The sequence below is a fragment of the Artibeus jamaicensis genome, unplaced genomic scaffold (assembly GCF_021234435.1).
Source record: "Artibeus jamaicensis isolate MK-2021 breed Jamaican fruit bat unplaced genomic scaffold, CSHL_Jam_final contig_585, whole genome shotgun sequence".
Taxonomy (NCBI): domain Eukaryota; kingdom Metazoa; phylum Chordata; class Mammalia; order Chiroptera; family Phyllostomidae; genus Artibeus; species Artibeus jamaicensis.
This window is the reverse complement of record NW_026521894.1, coordinates 9431097-9454839: the sequence shown is the minus strand read 5'-3', so window position 1 is coordinate 9454839 and position 23743 is coordinate 9431097. Positions and strand designations below refer to the sequence as shown.

Genomic DNA, 23743 nt, shown 5'->3' with positions numbered 1-23743 from the left:
GTGATTGGGCAAAATAGTGGGATACAAAGTCAGTTTGTAGAAATCAATGGCATTTATGTACACTAGCAATGAAATATAAGAAAAATAAACTAGAGGGAAAAAACCTTTTATACAACCAAGAAAAATAAAGTACCTACGAATAAGTTTAACCAAGGAGAAAAAGGTCAGTACTCAGAAAAATATAGAACACTGAAGAAATAAATTAAAGAAGATACAAATAAATGGAAGCATATACAGTGTTCATGAATTAGAAATATTAAAACCATTAAAATATCCATACTGCCCAAAGCAAACTACAGGTTTAATGTAATCCCTATTAAAATACCAATGGCATATTTCACAGAACAATATTTCAAAAATTTGTATGGAATGAAAAAAAAGACCCCAAATAGATTCAGCAATCTTGAGAAAGAAGAACAAAATAGGAGGGACCACAATACCTGATATAAAACTATACTACAAGGCCACTGTAATCAAAACAGTCTAGTACTGACATAAGATCAATGGAACAGACTAGAGAAACCAGAAGTAATCCCAAGCCTCTATGGTCAATTAATATTTGACAAAGGGGACAGAAGCATAAAATGGAGTAAAAATAGCCTCTTCAATATAGTGTTGAGAGAACTCGACTGGTACATGCAAAAAAATGAAACTAGACCACCAATTTACACCACATACCAGAATAAACTCAAAATGGATAAAAGACAAGTAAAAGTCATGACACCATATAGTCCTAGAGAAAAACATAGGCAAGAATATTTCAGATATTCTACTATGTTTTTAAAAAAGGACATAAGACCCTAAAATGCCACATGAAACACAGGCCCAAGAGCTGCAAAGGCCCCAGAGTTCTTTAGAAATACATGTCAGTCTCGCTGTGAACATGGGTGCTGAAACCACATCATTCAAAATGATGACTTAGATGATGGCCAACATAGCATAGCCACATGTAAACCTCTAGCACTAAATACACCAATGATAACAACATAATAAAATACTGGATATTTCACTAAGCTATTACAAAGCTAAAATTCCAAATTCTTATACAGGAAGGACTAGCCCTTGCTGCAATCAAAAAATATAGTATCAATTCAAATTGCATAAAAATACAAAATGGCACTACTAGAAATAACATGAATTAGACAACATTATAAATGGTGTCTAAATAAAAATATTTTATTTGTAACAATCCCTTCACAACCAAGGCATTTTTCCAAAGTAGTAGTTTGAGCACATTAGTAGAGTAGAAAATTTTCTATATTTTATCTTAAATATATTCTCAATCAGAAAGGCAGTTTCCTTTTTAATTTTTCCTCCATATATTTCTTTCTTTTCCTTTGGGAAATATTTTCAAGGTGTCCCTGAATTACAAGAATAGAAACATACTTGATAGGTCCTACTTGTCAATCAAGCTGACAGCTATAAAATAAAATTAGCTATTTTGCTAACATTTAACTTTTAAGGATGAATTTTTAGCTCTAGAATTTAACCATGTGAGTGCTTCTTAAATAAAAAGATGATGATGCCTAGTTAATTATCTCTCTACACCACTGCATATTAATTCACATGTCTCTTCCTCAAGGATACTATCCTAATAGGAAAATGTTACTATGTAAAATATTTGAATAGCCCTATAATTGGTGCATTTTGTACTTTTCACAGCAAGGTTTTGGTAATGGTAATTCTAATAATAATTAATGAGAGAAAAAGCTAATTATTCAATCTTTGTCAGCTTCAATGAATTTTGGAAGTAGTCTCGAGATGCAATTCATTAAATTGTACACATATCAAAGAAAAGAATATGCTCCATTTCCAGAGTTTTGTTAGCTTAGGCAGTAAAGGATGTACAGTAGAATTGGATATGATCAGTTTAATTAAACCCAGTTGCTGAAGACTCACTTCTTTGAAGTTTTATTCTCCTTTCGTTAGTGTCACTCACCTAGTCACTATATTTCGTCACTTCTCTATTCCCTAAGAGATTCCCTTCCTGAGACTAGACACAGGACCTGGTCTCCAAAGTGTCTGACTACTGACATGAATAGTACTATGTCACAACCCAAGGTCCTGAGCTATGGTTATCAACAGCCCGTATGCACACACTCAGATGAATTTTCTGATTTATTTTAAATAGTCCATTTTTATCTTTTTAATTTAAAATATAGGGACAGTATAATATTCCTTAAGTGCTATCATAATAGATTATTTATAGAATAAAATTATATACTAAATTGCAGTTTTCTACACATACTGAATATTTGGTACCAAGCGCACAGCAGTTCCTTGATAAATATTTTAGATGGAAAAGCAATGTATGATAAAATTAATAAATAATAAATAAATATCTGTTAGGATATCACTTTCCTTATTTGTCAGAATAAATACTCTGTATCAGGGCATCAGTTTTAATTTAATTGAACAAATATTAACAAATTGTACTATAATATACAAAGATGAACATGACATAGTCCTACAGATGAAAATTCTCACAGTATAGTTCATAATACACAAAATATATAAACAATTTATTTGCAAGGCTGATATATTAATATCAACAGTTGGGTGTGACAAATGTTATACATTTCCTATAGAAAAGCAAATAATTACTATTAAAGAAAATGTGAGTATTGGAGATGACATAATAGGAGTTGAGCTGGACAGAGAAAGATTAATAGAATAGGAAAACAAACAAACACACAATACAAATAAAACCAAACAAAAATACCATGGCTAAAGTAAAAATGCAGCAGTATGCAGAATAGCAATTAGTCCAGTATGTTTAATGCCATAACATCATGGTGGGATGCTATTTATTTAATTTGGTTTAAGTTTGAAAAGGTAGTTTGGGAACAAATTAAAGAAACTGATTAGAATTTAGTCCTTGCTTTATAGGCGATGGAGAGCTAACAGAGTGGCTATGTTGTTGTTCAGTCATAAATAGAAAAACATAATACAGCATAGCTAGAGGGAAAAAGCTTTAAAAGAAAATGACAATTCTGTATTAATAATAAAAGAAATTTTCTTGCCCTGGCTGGTGTAGCTCAATGGATTGAGCACAGGCCTGCAAACCAAAGAATCGTAGTTTGATTCCCAGTCAGGGCACATACCCGGGTTGCAGGCCAGTTCCCAGCAGGGGATGCACAAGAGGCAACCATACATTGATATTTCTCTCCCTCTCTACTTCCCTTCTCCTCTAAAGATAAATAAATAAAATCTTTTAAAAATGTTTAAAAAAAAGAAATTTTCTTGACACATGGGGGCAAGTTTGAGAGGAGAGATAAAAGAGAGAATGAAAAGAACATTTGATAAAAAGACTACTTTAGAATGGGGTGTAGAAGAAAAGCTGAGATTGTTCTTATTGATGTCTTCCATCATTTCATTTAATTATAAAAGAAATTATCTGTTGAGAATAAAAGTAGCAAGATTAAGAGACAACTTTAAAGACAATAAAAAAAATATTTGCCATAGTAACAGCTAGGGGTTAATAAAATGACATCCCTGAAAATTTAGGGACCAGCTGAGTTCAGAAGGTATGCATTTTTAACAGATATTTAATCACTGTGATTATGCCATTTTCTCCATTAATGTTCATTAATTCCAGGCCAAGAATTTTCTTTTTTTTTTAATTAAATATATTTTATTGATTATGCCATTACAGTTGTTCTACTCCCCCCCTTCATTCCTGTCCACCCTGCACACCCCCTCCCCCACCATTCCCCCCAACTTTAGTTTATGACCACGTGTCTCAAGTTCTTTAGATTCTATATTTCCCCTATTACTCTTGCCCCCCCCCCATCTATTTTCTACCTACTGTCTATGCTACTTATTTTCTGTACTCTCTATTTAGGTAGTCTGCTATGATGAAATATAAAGAAGAATGAAACTAGAGGGCTGTTAGGAAGAATGTCGAATGAGACGAAACAATGAAATGCTCGCTAGATGAGGTATTATGGATTGTAAGGTTTTACAATCCATATTTCAGCTGAAATTTATATGCTGAAATCCTAATCTCCAGTACCTCAGAAAGGAACCGTGTTGGATCTAGTTTCATTGCCGATGAAACTGGGTAAGACAAGCTCATCCTGGGGTAGGGTAAACCCCTAATGAAATATGACTGGTATTCCTATAAACAGAAGAAATTGGGAGACATGGATAGACATGCACAGAGGGAGAATGCCATGGAGTTATGCTGCCAGAAGCCAAAAAATTACAAGAAGCTAGGAGAGACACCTAAAAGAGATCCTCTCTAGTGCCTTCAAGAAGGATTCTTAACCCTGCTGATGCCTTCACCTCAGACTTCTGGTTCCAGGACTGTGAGACAATTAATTTCTATTATCTTAAGCTGCCCAGTTTATTGTACCTTGTTACAGCAGCCATAGTAAATTAATACAGAAGACAAACATGGCCCCCCAAAAATAATAGACAGAAAACCTAAGCATGGATAAGGCTTGGAGGTCAGTGATCAGGGGAAATGGAAGAACAGGAGATTGTGATTAGGGGAGGACATTAGGAGTTGGAGTCTAGAATCAGAACAGATCTAAGCAATGATGGATGATAAGTTCTGAGGCATGGCTGTGTGTGAATTTCTGAATTGGGATGTAACAAGATGCTAACATGGAACTATCATTTATAAAAGTTTATAAGCATAGATTTATAATGGTCATAATCATCTTTTAGAAGATATTCTTATTAAGTTAATAGTATCTATAACTTGAGATTTGGACAAAATATAAAAATAATTACTGTTATTTCTTTGACATATTTAAAGATAGCAACAAATATGAAAAATAATAGAAAATATTCATACCTGAAAACTCATCAAGACACATCAAAAAGAAATATGCTGTTAGAGATGAGATGAAAAAGCCATGGAGATTCAAAAGGCTATTCATTTACATATTAGTGTTTTTTCTTCCCAAGCTAACAACCCATACAACTACAGAGTAGGAAATGTTGAAGGTTAGAAGAAATCTACTTGTTAACTTTGCCAGAATTCTAGTAAATAGTTGTCCCAAAATCATCATAAGGGGTTCTGGCAGAAGTAAGATTCAGAAACTGGGAGAAAAAAATTACTAGTTTTCAAAAGAATTAAAATAAAACAGTAAAAATAGTAATGTTTTGTTAATAGAAACATGACACTCAAGAGGCTCAAATAATTGGATGTCTGCCACAGAGTGGTGCAACTATAACCTCAAAATCATACTTTCAAAATGAAAAAACTTCAAAATTAGTTCTCCTTCTAGCTGCTCTTTATGGTCTTCAATTGTAAATATTTGAAATTTACAATTTCCTTGGTAAATTTCAAATATTGATAGTCCATTGCTAACTTAGTCACATAATTTTTCTATACCTGTTTTATTGTATGTATTACGAGAGAGTTGTCCTTCGAATTTTCTTTTAAAATTTTAACATTACCAATTCTTATTCATAACTAAATTTCCTAAGCTTCTATATAATTACCCTTTTGTTATTTATCTCTGGTTAGTTCTGGCTGAAGTAGACTATAACAAGAAAATGAAGGCATTTTAGCCCCAGTTCAGTAAAGCTGAAAGCTTAATTTAAAGTCATAATTGCCTTACCAGACAGCAGCAGCAAATCGCAGAACATCAGGAGTCTGCAGACAAACACATTTGGCTCTAGAATCTGGCCTTCACTAGCCATAAACAAAGCCATAAAGCTGGAAAGAAACATGTCTCCCTGAGACAATGTTTTGAATCAAAATACCAATCTACCTGAATACACTAACAAAGTTTTCCAACTTAAAAGAAGTCATTTTGGAGCAAATATTTGATAGCACAAACAATCCTTAAAGCACCAAACCTAAAAGGTAATCTTTGCCATAATTGTTTATGGCTGATACATTATGCTTAGACTTCTGATAGAGTCCATATTTTTAAAATATAGTATGACTTTTGCTTCCCTGGGCGTTACCTTTTAATATTAAGATGAGCATTTTCACAAATTAGAGTTAAAAAAGAAAGTATGAGAAAAGAAAAACTTTAAAAAATAATTTGGGGGTATAGCTTGCAATAACAGCTAAATAGTGAAAACTGGTTTTATTTATTTATTCATTTATTTTTAGAGGGGAAGGGAAGGAGAGAGGGAAAGAAATATCAATGTATGGTTGCTTCTTATGCATCCCCTGCTGGGAACTGGCCTGCAACTCAGGCATGTGCCCTGACTGGGAATCGAACCACAATCTTTTGGTTTGCAGGCCCGTGCTCAATCCACTGAGCTACACCAGCCAGGGAAAAGTGGTTTTAATACAACATAGAATGCTCCATTGCATAGAGTAAGACTTCACACTATATCATAAGCTCATAATATACACTCCCATAATGAAGCAGCTCCAACTTATTTCATTATACTTTGCTAGTAAATTACTAATCTCTGTCTTGAATAGTAGTGAAATATGAGCATGGAATACATTTAGTATGTTTCAAAGTGACGTGATTCTGAACATGAAAAAATAGAGAAAGAGGAACATGGGAAAATAATATGAAAAGAACAGAGACTACTACAAATTATACAAACACCAAAACTCAGTGTTACCTACACCAGGTAAGTTACATGGCAAAAACTTTGCAAATATAAAAGAATATTGACTTGTACAGCAAAAGATCACAGAGAAGAAACTATGTAATACAAAGATATAATAACTATCAATGTCATAACAACTAAATAAAATTATCTTTACTTGGTAAAATTTAATTCAATTTATTGAGCATGCATGTCTAGAACAGCAAATAATTCCTGTGACCAATAAAACAGTTATAGTTTGACATATTTAGGCCCCGGAAAAGGAATGCAAGTTTAAATGCAGAAATTTACCAATGCTGAATAATTATCATAAAGAAAGTATTTTCTGGACTCAATGCCACCCTAGTAAATTTAATTCCTTGATCTATTTTATATATAATGCAGTTAAACTAATTCTAATATTTTACATTTACAGGTGTGTTCCTCAGAAAATGTTTCACTGATAGATATGTATGTAATGCCATTTTATTCTTAGACTATTTACCTCTGTTTTTTTGCTCTTTTTCTTCTTAAAGCAAGCCCTGTCACATTTGTTGCAATACTGGTTTGCTTTTAACAAATTCCTTTAGCTGTTTCTTGTCTAGGAATCTCCTCATTTCTCCTTTGATTTTAAATGATAGCCTTTCTGAGTAAAGTAGTCTAGGTTTTATTCCTTGCTTTCAATTACCTTAAGTATTTCACACCACTCCCTTCTGGACTGAAATATTTCTGTTGAGAATCAGATGACAGTCTAACTGATGCTCACTTGTAGGTAACTACATGCTTGTCTCTTGCAGCTTTTAGAATTCTCTCCTTGTCTTTAAGCCTTGCCATTTTAATTATAATATGTCTTGTCATAGGCCTCTTGTAGGCCAATGTGTTTGGGACTCACTGAGCTCCTTGGAATTATGCGTCTTTTTCCTTCACCAGATTAAGGAAGTTTTCAGTCACTATTTCTTCAAATAGGTTTTCAATCCCTTGCTCACTCTCTTCTCCTTATGGATTTCTCAGGAAGCGGATGTTGTTATGCTTCATGTTGTCCCAAAGGTTTCTTAAGCTCCCTCATTTTTTTTATCCTTTTTTTTCTTTTTGCTGCTCTGATTGGGTGTTTGTTTCTACCTTGTCTTCCAAATCACTGATTCAATCCTCTGCTTCATCTAACCTGTTTATTCCTTTCTGTGTATTATTTATTTCAAATATTGAATTCTTTATTCCTGACTGGTCCTTTTTTAAATGATTTCTATGTCTTTTCTCATGCTGTTGAATGTCCTTATAATCATTACTCTAAACTATCTGATAAATTGCTTGCTTCCATTTCATCTAGTTCTTCTGCAGAACTCTCTTGTTCTCTCACTTGGGATCTCTTTCTTTGTTTCCCCTTTTGGCTGCTTTTTTTTTGTATTTGTTTCTATGTACTACATAGATACAAAGACTCTGTTTCAGCCCTTGTCACACACTGCCTACAACTGGCCCTGGGCAACCTATTTGGACCTACCAGCAATCTACAGCTTGTGATCCTTCTGCTGGGCCTGGATATGTGCGAAAAAAACCAGACTGCGTACCAAGGCCAGCTTTTACTAGCACCAAACCCCAGGGGAGGATCAACTAAAGTCTCAGAGCTTCTAGCGATTAGCCTGGATTGTTACATTAATCACTAATATAGCCTAAACTTTACTCAGCAGCCTGGGTGGGGCTGCTGAGTAAGTACCACAGGGTGGGGCAGAGTATTTACTGGGGGCAGGGCCATTGCTTCCTCTCAGACTGATGCCACTTGGAGAGGATTGCTCTGCCTGAGGAAGATGGCTTCTGCAGTATGGGCAATGACTCAACAGAGGGATCTTAGCAGCTGTTCCTTCAGTTCTCTCCAAGAGCCACCAACCCCAAATTCTCCTCAAGAGTCTCTAGTCCACTATGCTCTCCCCCTGCTGGAGCCCAGGGTAAGTGGCACTGACCTTTAAGAGAGTCTCTATCCATCTCCTCCTGGTGGACAGAAACCTGCTGCTTTTCACAGGTGTTAGGTTATTTGGGTTCCTTTCCCGGTTCTGGTGTTGTAGGCTGGGAAGCCCAGCTTGGGTTTAGGCCCCACACTTCTCTGGGGGAACCCCCTGACTGGTGAAATATTCCTCTAGGACTTCAGCTGCCACCTGTGGAAGTTTAGTCAGCCCTCTCATTCCTCCTCTGCTCTTCATACCAGTTACATTTTAGTGAACTGGTTTCTTTTGTCTGTCCATGGTTATAAGGCTTCTCTCTGGCTAGCATTTAACTGTTGACTCCAGATGCTTTATCTGTAATTTAGTTTTAAATCCAGATTGGTCCTAGGAGGAGGCTTGTGCAGCTTCCACCTACTCCACTGCCATCTTGGGTCCACTGCTCACCAGGAAGTGTGTTTAAAATCTGGAGAGTAGTAGGCTCACTTACTCTCCAGGGAAGTCTCTAACTCCCACCTCAGAGGTCTATTTGGAGCATGCTGGGTGCTGCCATTTTGACAAGAAAGGGGACCTTGCCCCATAGGCCCCTTGGCTGGTGGCCCTGAGCAGAGCTGGAGCATGAGGCAACCACTGACCCATGGACTCTGCACCCTGATGCCTTGGTCACTGCCTGCAGTGAGCTTCCCCCACTCAGGGCCCACTGATCGAGCTGAAAATGTTTTAATTCACATCAAGTCCTTCCCACTTAGCTTTTACAGTGATGATTTGTGACTCATTAATCAGAAATTTGCTCATATTAATTTCCGCCAGTATAGTTTTCTTTTTCACTAGTATTCTAGAAGCCCTCATTTTCCTGGCCAAGTGCTTGTCAGCACAATTGTGTCATAGAGATGTGATGCTCCTGCCAATTTTTAGCTGAGAAAAATTTTTACCCTGTTCAGTTTTAGACGTTGTCTGCTGAGTATTCCTTATAAAGTATGTAAGAGAGAGCTTGTGCTTATTTTACTTTTACACTATGTTTATGAGTTTTTTAAATTATACACACCTATCAAGAGGGAAAGAAAAATAGTCCTTGATGGCACTGTCTGTATAACTCCCATTGATACTAAAAATGAATACATATAGTAATTCATGCACATATGGAAAATTTAAGCAAATCTAAACTTCAAGTTTAAAAGTACAAAAAGCCCTTCAGAATTATCTAGCCGAGAGTTTTACATATGTTACTCATAACAATATTATTTGATTATTTGAGTAATTAATTCTTAGGTAGCCCATAGAAAAATGACAAGTACTTTTCTGCAACTGAGAAAGAAAGGAAACCTGAGGAAATTCTGAGGGTGAGGGAGGCTAGGAATGGGGGGAAATGTACTCAGAAAGGAAGGCAAACAGAATAGGAATAGGAGGCAGAGAACAACGCACAGGTCTGTGGAAACAACCGACTGAAGCCTTATGAAAAATGAGCCATTTGTTTTCTTTTGTTCATATCTGTACATTTTCTTAGGTAAGATGCCAAGCATGCCGAAATATCTAAACATAAGCTATTGACTATTTGACGTAGCTTTCAGATGAACTAACCACCCAGGGAAACAAGTTGAATGGAAACCTGGAGTCTGAAAATCTGGGTGATTGATTGAATTTCTTGACTGAATGGATTTAAGTGACCAGATGTTTTTGTATTGTGTAGAGAGAATTTTGACTTAATGGGAGCCAAGGAAAAAAAAGCAGATTAGTATTTGGCACTCCTGCAATTAGTCTGCAACTCAATTACATAGTTTTGCACATGAGAGGAATTCAGTAAATGCTTGCTGGCTGAGTGATCAAACCATTTTCCTATATTTTTCACTTCCAATCAGTGCTTTGGTTATTATAAATATAAAAGTAATCTTGCATAACCTAATATGCAAAAGAATCAATTGATACCATCTGGAAAATTCTATGTCCTAAAGAGAAACATTTCTTTTGATTCTCAGTTATAGTTTTAAATCTCTGTTTTCCTGGTTTTGAATTACTGTCACAAAGAGGAGATCATATCTTCTATTTTTTTATAAGAAGCTAATATTATAAAAGTTTATATTTCAGTATTATTCCCAACTTATTTTTTTCTTTAGAAATGTTGAAATTTTTTAAATTACCAAGTTTGGGATCCTAATCTTAAATGCAGGCATAACTATTCTCATTATTTCAACATCTCTATGTACAGTATAGTCACAGATTAGGATGCCTTCAAGTCATTGCCCTGCTATTACATCTAAATATTTCTTTCCTAAAAAAGAGAGAAGAGCAGTAATTTTTTCAAGGAAGATTAAAGTTATTACCTTAGTCATAAGATTAGAAATTGTACGTTATAATCATATTGTAGGAGGCGGTGCAAGATAGTGGTTAAGAGCATGGACTTGAAAGTCAGATTTGAATTCCTATTCTGAGTCTACTCCTAGTCTTATTTACCTATTTGCTCTATTTGACAATAAGTCCTTTAATCTTCTCAGTCTTGGTTTTATTATTTGTAAAAAAAAAAAAAAAGGATAACATCCCTGGCTGGTGTGGCTCAGTAGATTGAGCGCCGACCTGTGAACCAAAGGTTGTGGGTCCAATTCCCAGTTGGGACACATGCCTGGGTAAGAGGATAAGGTCCCCAGCAGGGGGCATGTGACAGACAACCACACACTGATGTTTTCCTCCCTCCTTCTCCCTCCCTTCCCCTCTGCCTATAAATAAATAAATAAAATCTTAAAAGAGAAATAAGGATAACAACTGATTCATGATCCATGATTATACTGACTTAACATGATAACATGCAATACATACATTAGTCCCCGCCCCATCTGCAATTTCACTTCCCGTTTTCAGTTATCTGCAGTCTACTGAAAATACTAAGTGAAAAATTCCAGAAACAAACAATTCATAAGTTTTCAATTGTAAGCTGTTCTGACTAGCATAGTGAAACCTTATGTTATCGTACTCCATCCCCCCTGGGATATGAATCACCTCTCTGTCCAGCTTATACACACCGTACTTGCTACCCGCCCATTAGTCACGCAGTAGTTGTTTTTGTTATCAAATCAGCTGTCACGGTATTGCAATGCTTGTGTTCAAGTAACTCTTGTTTTACTAAATAATGACCCCAGAGCATGAATGTAGTGATATTGGCACTTCAGATATGCCAGAGAGAAGCTGTAAGGGGCTGTCTTAGGTAAAAAGGTAAAAGTTTTCAACTTAATATGGAGGTTGTTAAGAACTATGGTAAGAACAAATTTTCTATCCATGAATTGCCTAATTTATAAATTAAACTTGATCGCAGGTGGTATGTACAGTAAAACATAGTATTTATGGGATATATGTATATATCACAAATATTAAAATATGCTCAACACACATAAATGTAAGTAAATTAACTGCATGTGTTTCCATGCATGTATGTGAAGAGACCAAGGAGGAGGGAGTGTGTGCACACATTCTAGCTTAGCATGATGCCTAGCACATAGTACACAGTTATGAGAAGCAAGTCTTGTTAAGTATTCAGGTAACAGTTTCACTCTGTTTATTCTGATGAAGTATTGACCAGTTTGGTATAAGGAAACATTTGTGGTTTTTTTTTCCAAGTAGATATATCCATGTTCGAAATTAGTTCTGCAGTTGACTAGCTGGATAATCTTGGTCAATTTATGTAAACTTCTAGATCTCAAATTGTTCAAATGCAACATAAGATGAATAAAACTTACTTTGCAGGGTGCTGGGGGGCAGCAGAGAAAAGAGATAAAGTATATAAAATAGCTGGCACAAAGCTGACATGTAGAAGATGTAAGATATATATTATTTTTTCCATGATCTCACTTATATTCTTTAACCAACTGAGGTCTTACTTCCTGAACTTTATAGTATGTAAAAACTGCATTTGTGACCATGATGGGGTTGTGTGGATTAAATGAGATGATATATAAACTATCAAACCAACCGCTGGCACAGAGTTGGTTTTCAATGTCTTTCAACATCACAAAGACATTTACAAAATGCCCTAGATCTATACAAAGTCTACAGACACCAAAATAATCTAGGTCTGAATATACAACATCTTAAATATCTTAAGAAGAATTTAAAGTCTCAGCCAAATGTTTTCAAAAACCTAACAAAATATGCCAATATTAAGAAAGAAACATTATTGAGAAAAATCCAAGTGTTATTTCCACTTGCTAACCATGTCAGTCATTTATAGGTGCTGGTTCATTAGAATGTAATTTCTGGGAGGATCAGGGCCATATTCCACTTGCTTTCCTTTACATCCCCAGTACCTAACCAATTCTCTAAAAGACAAAAAGTATCCAAAAACATTTGTTGAGCAAATGAGTAGAAGTCACTCCTAGCAAGGTTCTAGCCAGGGCCATTCAGAATCAGGTTGCATCTGAACAGGAAAAAATGGCCTTTCAAGTAAAAGCCTTTCTTTCATTCTCTAGAACATTCCATGCATAGTCTGGACCTATTTTCCTATCTATATGCTAATTGCACAGTTATTTGACCATCAAAATAACTCTGTGACTTCAACTTCAACAGGTCTCCCACTAAGACCTATATGCAAGTGTTTCAGACATTGTTGTTTAAATTGTCATATTTCCCCAAAGAGTGAGGTCTGCATTAATGAGGTCTTACTAACTTTATATTTTTATGGTTGGTTTAACCTTTGAACACACATTAAGGGCAAGTGACAAAGCAGAAGACTTTCTTAAAATTGAATCTACATGTAAATTTGATCTTATGACATTTGCATACAAGGTGACAGTTTCTGATGCATTAGGAACCATTACGAATGTGCAGAAATCAATTCAGCCATTAGGAAAAAGCAACAGTTGCTAGGAAACCACATTCCAAATAAAGACTATTACAGTAGTAACCCAGACAATTACCATATGCCTGACATGACATCAACACAAAGCTTAACAGATTTTTAAAAGCACTTGTGACATTGAATTGTTCACACCACATTTGCAACTCAGCTGATTAAAGAGTTGCTTTTCAATGACTCAAAAATCTAATTGTAGGGACAGGACAATACAAAATCAAAGTGAGTTAATAACAATGAAAGATGCTTCCTAGGGCTTACCAAATCTCTCCTGCATACAGGATGCATGCATCTCTTTGGTACAAAGTGTCTCACAATGTCACTTAATTGAATGAAGTCCACTTAATGTTTAAAAGAATCTACTTTTCAAATCAGCATATTCTATTTCTATACAATTTTATATTCAGAGAAAAAAAGCTTTTAAGAAAATACAAAAAGTATACAGTATGGTTATGGTTAGTTGGTAACTTATAGGTGATTCTATCTTTTGTGTGCTAATAATATTCAGGAGTCATTTTTCATAATTTCAGAACACTAATAAAGTTACTTTGAAATAATTTTTAAAATTTTGTTTGGAGCTAGGTATGAGATTTTGAGACAGAATGACCAAAGACATAAAATCTAACAGTGTGGTTAGCATGAAAATACCGCATTACTATCTTACAAATTCCCCTGTCTTGTTATTTTCCCATCACTTTTGGTATTGTCAGATTCAAGTTGCTGATGTTAACATGTGCATATGACTGTTAGCCACAAAAGAGATTAAGCTAAACTGGTAGTGAGAGATAAAAGCTCTCTTGCTCAGTAATGCCAGAAAAAGGGACCATATTCCAAAAGGTAATGGGCTAACCTCCCCGAAAATACGTTGGTGCAATCCTATCTTAAAGTCTCCTTAGAAGGGACTATTGGCAAAGCAGAGATTTTTATCTTTACATAAAACTCAGATAAATAAAAATGAGCTGCCTAACTACCTGGAGGCTTCACACTTCTAAAGCACACCACACAAGATTCAAATAAAAAATAAATGCCTTTAAATGTAACTTTTAACCTTTTGTTAGGACATTGCATAAATACTCTTGGGAGGGGGAAGGGGAGAGGGTATGCTCTCCCAAGACAGGCTAAAGTAAATGAAATAGATTATAACATCTTTAGGAATATTTACCCTATGAAGATATTATTTAACAGGGAAATTTTATAAAATATTTAAATCATGTCTCCACTAAAAGTCCATTCCTCTTCTGAAATGTGAAAGTGTAAAGACTGCTGCACAAAATCAATCTAAGCAATTATGTATTTTTACATGCACGGTGTCATGCAAATCAATTTAGCTTTTCCTTTCATTGCTGCTTTTACTTTTCCTTTCACTAATGTATTATATTGCTATGTTTTTTCATATACCAAAAAATGCAAATACCTTCACAAAGAACTGCTTGGGAAATCTGACAAATAAAACACTTCAGCAAGGCCAGCGCCTTTTTGAAATGTGTGCCTGATAAACCATTTTCTGATAGACTGAAAATACGATTAAAAGCCTGTGATGGTATTAGAATTAGTCATGATAAAATATAAAAGCTAAAATAAATTAGTAATGGGATTCTATCTCATTGACATACTCATTACATATATGATAGTGTGCATTAAATCATCATGCTGACATCTTACAGAGGGACCATAATATAAGGCCTTAAAGGGTGCTCTGTCCATTAAAGCTCAGCTCTAAAGCACTATGCCAAAAGAGTACTTCTATCATTAAAACAAATGTTTTATTCAATACATAGAAATAATTAACTAGAATATAAGACACAATCTTTAAATTCAAAGATTACCCTATGCAAAAAAAAACATAATATACCATTAGAAAATATGTATCTTCTGCATTACAATCCACAATAAAAAAATAAACAAATGGGAAAACAATCAGAGAAAAAACAATGGAAAAAGATAGCTAACAGATGCGCCCAATGCAATCTGGCTGGTGATCTTAACTGTCAAAATAGCGGTGGGATAGAATGCATTCCCTTCCCACACATGTAACTGAACTTATCTCTCTTAATTTCTAATTTAAAAAATTAGCCCTGGTTCAGTGAATTGAGTGCTGGCATGCAAAGTAAAGGGTCACTGGTTCAATTCCCAGGCAGCGCACATGCCTGGGAATTTCAGTCAGGGCACATGCCTGGGCTGCAGGCCAGGTCCCCAATGGGGGCCATGTGAGAGGCAACCACACAGTGATGCTTCTCTCTCTCTTTCTCCCTCCCTTTCCCTCTCTCTAAAAATAAATAAATAAACTATTTTTAAAATTTTAAAAATTAGCACCTTGGGTGGGATATCTCTAAAATAAATTAGTTCCATTCTCTTAAAGAGAATGTCTAATATTAATTTAAATATTCTTGAAGACTACAGCCATGGGAGTCTAACTTTTTAGAATAATAAGTTACTAAAGGCAATAGGGAAACTTTGACATTATAAAATTTATTTAGTATGCTTTTATTTAATAGGTCTGTACAGTGTAGCAATCAGGAGCTCTGGCTATTTTTTATATTTTTAATCTTATTTTCTTCATTTGTAAAATGGAATTAGTGGCAATAGTTCCTTCATAGGATTTTTGTGAGACTTAAATGAGCGACACCATGGAGAGAACTTGGAACAGTAACTGCCTGGCATACCTTTATGTGCTTCAATAGAAGTTATTTCTTATTTTCTGCAGTAGTAGCCTAAATACATGTTTCTGTCTTTTCCCTTTAAAGATAATTTCATCTGTGACTTGGGTTGAAAATAGGCATAAATGTAGATTAGTAAGGATGACTCATTGTTAGTAAAATAAATCACATAAAAATATACATCACGTTAAACAGCCATTTCCCATAAAAGCAAATTACATAACTCATCAACCCTCTGCAGGTCAGCTCACAGAGCAATAAAAAGGATTTGCAGGGAAACACAGGAAAGATAAACCTGTGGAGAGGGAAGCACTAATCCAAGCGTGCTTGTCCACCATGGACATCTGACTTCAGAAGGGACTGGGATGGAGAGAACATGAGCAGTAATTTTTGACAACCTCACAGGACTATAGGGGCAGGGATTGCCAAAGGGGAGGCCTTAGGAAGCCCTCTCTACTTTGAGATGAGACCCTGACAGGCAACACCCCAGGTATAAGGGCAATACCACCAATATAAGGTGAAGCAGAAGTAAATTTCGCCTCACAGAGACTGAACCCAGTGTTGACTGCTAGAGCTCCCAGCAACTTGGGCCAGAAGCACATGTAAAATCTCCCTACAGGGGTGGTAACATCATTCTAGGTCTTGAATTATTTCTATCATTTTTAATATATAACCCCCAGCACTCAAAACAAAACATAGTTAGGCACAGAGGAGACAAGTAACATGACTAAAAATTAAGTGAAGGAATAAACAATGTAATAAACCATATGTGTTTTAGAGCAAGGGTCTCCAACCCTGCTGGGAACCCCTGTGCAGCAGGAGGCCAGTGGCAGTCAAGTAAGGGAAGCTTCATCTGTGTTTACAGCCACTTGCCATGGCTCACATGACGGCCTGCCTGAGCTCTGCCTCCTGTCAGATGAGTGGCAGCATCGGAGTCTCAGAGGAGGCCGATCCCTCTGTGAAGGGCACATGCCAGGACATATAACTCATCAACCTGTGATATATATAGGACACAGGCTGCTCATGAGAATCTAATGCCTGATGATCGAGGCAGAGCCGAGGTGGTGACGCTGCAAATACAAATTATCAGCAGCAGAGAGGTTTGACTGCGCAGAGACCACAATAAATCAGTCGCTTGCAGACTCATATCAAAACTCTGTCAGTGAGTGGCAAGTGACAATTAAGCTGCCTCTGGTGCCAGGCCACCAAGCCACCTCCACCCACCATCCCGTCTGAGGAAAAATTGTTTTCCATGAAGCTGGTCCCTGGTACCAAAAGGGTTGGGGACTGCTGCTCTAGAGAATGGCTTTGTCAAGCAAAGAGTTTAAATTAACTATTACTGATACAGTTAAATAAAAACAATATAAAAATTGGTCAGATAAATAAAAACTTAAAACACTATAAACTGCTATAAGCAACATTAAGTACTAATGTCCTTAACAGATGATTTCCATGAATGATTGAGGGGAGTATTAGTGAGTTAGAAGACAGATCTGAAGAGAATATATAGACTTAAGTTCTGGTAATTAAACAGAAGCAAAATACAAAAGAATCTGTTGTCACCTTGGCTACTGGTAAACTCTCACTGAAAAAATGCTTAAATATATTATTTTTAAAAACAAACATATTTCTTGTATGAAATAAACCCACTATTAGAATAATCAATTAGAAACATATTTTGCCATAAATTTTACCAGTAACATTATATAATATCTTCATATACTATTGCTGTATTAAAATGATGATTTACTACAAATGCCACTATGTACATTATCTAGGAGATTAAAAGTAATTAAAGTGTTTATAGCATAAACATGAGAAACAAGGATAACTGGGCTCTCAGTATGTTAACAGTGAGTTCATAGAATGCTTGTGCAATTTTTTCCAACTATTTAGGTTTACCATCTTAGATACAGATTCTAGAGGTAGAACATTTCAAGTAAGAATACACACTTTAGGATAAAAAGTACTAATTAGAATTTTGTAAATAAACAATTATCAGAGAATCACAGACTTAATCCAAGTTATCAAATACTTTTTCTTTTTTATAAATACAATCTTGGGCTGTTCTCTCATGAGGTTAATTAAGCATTGCAATATTTGCAAATAGCAAATCTCTTCAAATATTAAAATAACATCAGATTTCCTTCATAAATAACAACTATTTTTAAATTAATTGGAACACATTTATTTCATAATCTCCAAAAATCCTATAAACTCATTAAAAGACTTACTTGAAGCTTAAGGAGCTAGAATTTAATGTGTTACAGTGCACGTAAATTGTACATTAATATTCTTGCTTTGAACTAGGCAGTAAGAAGAAATCCATAGCATTTCCCTGCTTTGCAATCGAGGTTGCTAAACATGTTAGTATTACAACATGATCACACAATGTTTTTTTAAACTCTATTTCGCAATCTCTGTAATGGCCTCATTATATAAAATCTACTGTTCTCTGAACGAATGAAGAGAATTTGCTTTTGTATGCTTATGTAATGAAACTCAATGAACATATTTTTTAAAAACTAAAACCCAGAAACTAAAACTTAGATATCTGGACACACTGATTCAGGCTTCTTCAGAAGCTTAAATCATGAAAATGTTACTTGTCTTTCTACTATGTGTTTAATCACATACTCTAGTCACTCCTCAACCCAGATTCCTTCCCTTACTACTTATTTTTTTTATTTTTACTTATTGATTTTTAGAGAGAAAGAGGAAAGGGGAGAGAGAGAGAGAGAAGGGGAGAGGGAGGGAGGGAAAAAGGGGAGGAGAGGGTGACATTTGTTGTTCCACCTACCATATTTTTCCATGTATAATGCACACGTTTTTGCCCAAATTTTTGAGGGAAAAATAAGGATGCGCATTATACATGAGTATAATGATTATATACCATGGATATAAAAACCCCATGAATAATGCTCACAAAAATGGGGGTGCATATTATGCCTAGGAGCACATTATACATGGCAAAATACGGTATTTCTGTATTCATCGGTTGATTTTTGTATGTGCCCTGCCCAGGGATCAAACCCACAACCTCGGCAAGTCGGGATGACACTCTAACTAATGGCACTATTTAGCCAGGGCCCTTCACTATTTTTTTTTAAACACAAAAAGCACAAACAGTAACAAATGTTTTGTTATTTTAATCAAAGAGTGGTAAACTTTAGTAAAAGTCTTTCAGCACTAAACACTCTATTTAAAATACTTTGGAGAGATTAGGTTCATAAGTTAATGAACAGCATGAAATTATATAATTTTCCAGGGAAATCACCATATAGCTAGTTAAAACAGAAGACAGAACATCTGATTTTATTTTTCTTCAGTTGCTATTGTTTAAGATTTAAGAAAATCAGATTTCTTCTTAAGAGGGGAAACATGGAACAGGCTAATGCTAACATTTCCATATATTCGGCCAACAGAATAAACATCATATTGATAAAATATAAGTTCTTAATCACTGTTTTTAAATGCAATTTTAACTAAAGTCACTTTGGACTGAATTTTCAAAATTTATCATATAAGTGGACCATATCTGTGTATTATACTTTGTAAATACAGTCTAGAACTATCCTCTGAGTTTCATTACAGTACTTATAGAAAAGTAATTTGCTTGGTATTATAAACTGAAGAAGTGAAATGCTATAGTCTCTATTTTCTTTTTAATTAAAAAGTTAACCTAGTCAATTCTACACTTAAGGATTCAAGGACATTACTGATCATTTGTGAGCAACTATAAATGATAATCCAGTTTCCTATTTCCCACCATGGCAGGTGCCTCAAAATTTTATGTCATACAAAAATTATCAATCTATTTTTCAAAATTTGAGAGGTTTGGGGAATTTTGAGCAATTATTATAACTCAAATAGCTTAAATTTTATATAGCCTAAGAATTTGGACAGTTTTAAGAAAATAATAAACAGTTCACATATAAATTCTAATATAACACCCAAGCATTTTCAATGAAAGATTATTTCAATAAGGTTAGAAGTGTTCCCATAGCACCAAGTTAGAAGCCAAGTGAAAATCAAATTAATATTCCCCCCAAATCCCAAACCATACAGATAATAGAAATTAATAAGAAACTAAAATTATTAAGGTGGTATTATTATTTAGAATTTTCTTTCCGCATTCTTCTTAAATCATTATGGATATTTCCCCTTTTGATTTAATAAGGCAATCTGATTCATAAGACAGAGGTAATTTTATATCCCACAAATGGAAGCACAGATGATAAATTTACAGCATACTATAAAACACATTTCCCTGGTTTCGTTATTTGGTGATTTAAGTTTGCTTTGACAATGATGAATCAATACAAACACTGTATGTCTTATAAAATAACATTTAACATAAAAAGACCATTCCAAATGATAACACTGCCCAGCTGGGCATCTTGAAAATTTAAGAACTAGTATAAATTCAATGTGGAATGTGTAAATTTTCACTTTGCAGCAGATCTTAGACACCTTCCTTTTGCTTGTTTTTCCTGACAGTATTTGAAGTGCTATTCATACACTTGACTACTAGATAATTATGTCCTGAGGGACTTAAACTAGACTTTTTTTAATGGTCCATGACTTTTTATTTTCACCAGTGGTGGGAGTCTTTGTCTTTAAATTTTTTTCAAGTGTAAATATGTATGTGCACAATAGAGAATAGTAATAAAATAAATAATTTTTCACTATAACCCCTATGTCCACTTTCCCTATTGCATTCCTCTGTTGCCATTATCTTTCTTTCATTTGGAGTTAAGCATCATCTTTAATTTTGTATTACTTACTCTTTTTCTTTCCTAACTTATTCCATCAATGCAGGTATTTCTAAATAGAATGTATACTCAATTTTCCAAGTTTTTTAATTTAATTAAATGCAATAATACTACAGTATTCCTCTATGACTTGCTTTTTTAAAAAATCAATATTATGTTTTTGGCATTCATCCATGTTGAAGTCAATAGCTAAAGTCATTCATTTGCCCAACTGTATGGGATTCCAAGGCATAAACATATCATAATTTATCCATTCTATTAAGTGGATATTTCAGTTATTTCCAATTTGAGAATATTATAAAAAGTATTGCTGTGAATAATCTTGTGTGTCACTTCTGCCCCACACGCATAAGTATTTCCCTGAAGCGTACAACTAGGAGAGGGCTTGCTGGGTTGTAAGAAAGGCACAAAGTAAAATGTACTAGTTAATGCCAAGGACATTATACCATTTGTAATCCCACCAGCTGTGTATGAAATTCCCTATTGCTCCATATCCTCACCAACACTAATATTGTAAGACTTTCAAAATTGTGCCAAACTAGTAGGTGAGAGAGCATAGGATTATCAATATATATTAATCTGATTGCTGATAAGATTAACCAAAGATACTTTTATTGGTTAAAGATGTTACGAAAAGATTCTCCTACTTTGTGATTGATTGTCTTTTCACTTTCTGAAGGTGTTCCCTGATAAACAGGAGGGTTTTAATTTTAATGTAGTAAAATTTATAATATTTTCCTTCGTGATTTGAAAATTTTTAACATAACTACTTGCAAAAATAGTTCTCCATTCTAAGTCAAAAATCTTAATTATAAATATGTCATTTTATAGTATGATCTTTCACATTTAACCCATTATTTGGATTACTATTACTGATATTTGATTAATGTCTTTTAATAGTTCCAAAATATTTGCTTTTTGCATTTCCTCTATTGACTCCATTTGGAACCCCAATTGAAAATACATTACATCTTCTCACTTTCTCCTCCATGATTCCTCCAGGTTTTACATTTTATATTCTCTGACTCATATTTTCCCACTTTTAATTTCATGAACTTAATTGTGAGTAATTTCTTCAGTTCTTTCAATGTCCTAATTTTTGCTTCAGCTGTGTCTAATCTGCTCTTAAATTCATCCACCGAGCTCCTTTTTTTTTTTAAGTATTATGCTGATTGCTTATAAGTTCTCTGGTTCTTTTTCAAATCTACTGTTTCTGCCTCACATTTTAAAATTTCTCTTGTATCTCTTTAATTATATTAAGCATTGTCATTTTGATTCTGCCTGAAAATGCTGATATCGGATAACACTCCAGATCTGTTTTTCTCATCTACTCTTTCTATGGGCTCTTAGCTATAGTACTTGCTTTCGTGTGTGTGTGTGTGTGTGTGTGTGTGTGTGTGTGTGTGTGTGTTTCTTTGTTTGCTTGTTTTATTTTACTTTCCTTTGAATATAAGCCACTGATTTTCCAGCACACGCAATCTGTGGAAATTGGTTGAAGATGAGATTGAAGTTGTCTCCCTCCAGGGAGGAAACAGTGTTTCCTAGTTTACTACTACCCCTGTTAATGACAGAGCACTTAATGTAAATTCACCACTTAAATGATCTTCAGTCTGTACCCAAAATGCAATGGTCACATTTCTTTTTTCTCTATAACTTGTTTTGTGCTTGACAGTCTTTAAAAAATTTTATACTTAACCCTACATTTTAATAAGTCAATCATAAGGGACACTCAGGGTATCTAATTTTCCATAATGCCAGAACTAGAAATATACTCACATTTTAAGGCTTTATTTTTTGTCATTTTTAACACATAGTTAGTGAGCTAGTGTAAAAGGTCTGCCTTAAATTCCAGGTTACTTCTCCAAATACAAGATTTTTGGTTTATAAGAATTCCTAGCAACAACACACCTGGGACCTATCAGGTTACAGCAAACCTATAGCTATGTGACCTGATACGTCCCCAGAGGTAGATCTCAGGCTGCAGACAGCCATCAGTACCAAAAAGAGTACAACACACTAGAGGTTACATTTTCCACTTTAAAAGTTTCCTCAGACATTGCGCTCCAACCTTCAAACTCTATCACAGAAAAATTGTAGAAGCAACCCTGAGGCCTGAGGCTTCATGAGTAAGACCTGAACACTACCCACAGGCGCTTGTCCAGGTCTTCCATTTCCTCGCTTCTCAGTTTCTTATTTTTTTGGATTATTTCTCAGACTCTGATTCTTACCATCATTCTTACTTGGATTTGGTGACTTGGTTACTAAAAGCAAGTTCTTCTCCTTGGTCTAACCCTTTAGCTCCTTTTTTCTCCTCCATGGTAATTTGCCATCCACACACCTTTTCCTATTTTACATAATTTTCTTTTCCTGGATCTATGAGTCACCTCTAGCTATTCCCCATCCTCCCTGCCAACCCAACTTATCTAGATCTGTAAGTTACAGTGTGTAGAATCCACAAGGGAATTTCTCGCTTCCTTCAGTAAAACATGCATTACTACTAAAATTATATGTTGAGAGTGACCTGAATTGGTCTTCCATCAGGTGTCAGCACCTCTTCTGAAAGTTCCATCATCTTCAGAGCCATCAGAGCGATGGGCTTAGCGTGGCAGAGGCTTTTCCTGTGGAGTCCTGCAGCAACACAGTATGCATCACCTATTGTTTCCACCTGCAGCAATCAGACAAATTAAATGCAAACGTATGATAATGAGCCAGAATAGAAATGATTAGTTCTCTGCAATCACAAACGTTGCTGAAAAACATGTCAGCAAAACATCGATAAATTAAGCAATTAGACAACTGAGTGTAATCACAGCAGAGTTTGCAAACAGCCACAGCCAAATACTGACATCTCACTCTGGGGTTGTTCATCAGTATTATCACCATGGATGATCATTGAAATAGAGAACAACAACGGATATAAAATAATTATCATCTGAGAAAATAGAATTGTCAGTATTTTACCTGGGCAATTTCTAAGACGACTTTTTCAAAGCCACCCTCTCATCTTCCTCAAATCTTCAGTATTAGTTATAC

The 23743-nt window shown here is 35.0% G+C and overlaps 1 protein-coding gene across 1 annotated transcript in view; it reads right to left on the bottom strand.

The window, feature by feature from the left end:
• GUCY1A2 (guanylate cyclase 1 soluble subunit alpha 2) overlaps positions 1–23743 on the bottom strand; it is a 307345-nt gene that overhangs the window by 65237 nt on the left and 218365 nt on the right. Inside the window, exon 6 of the mRNA XM_037153653.2 lies at positions 23232–23375. Coding sequence (XP_037009548.2) covers positions 23232–23375 — 144 coding nt within the window. The remainder of the gene's footprint in view (positions 1–23231; positions 23376–23743) is intronic.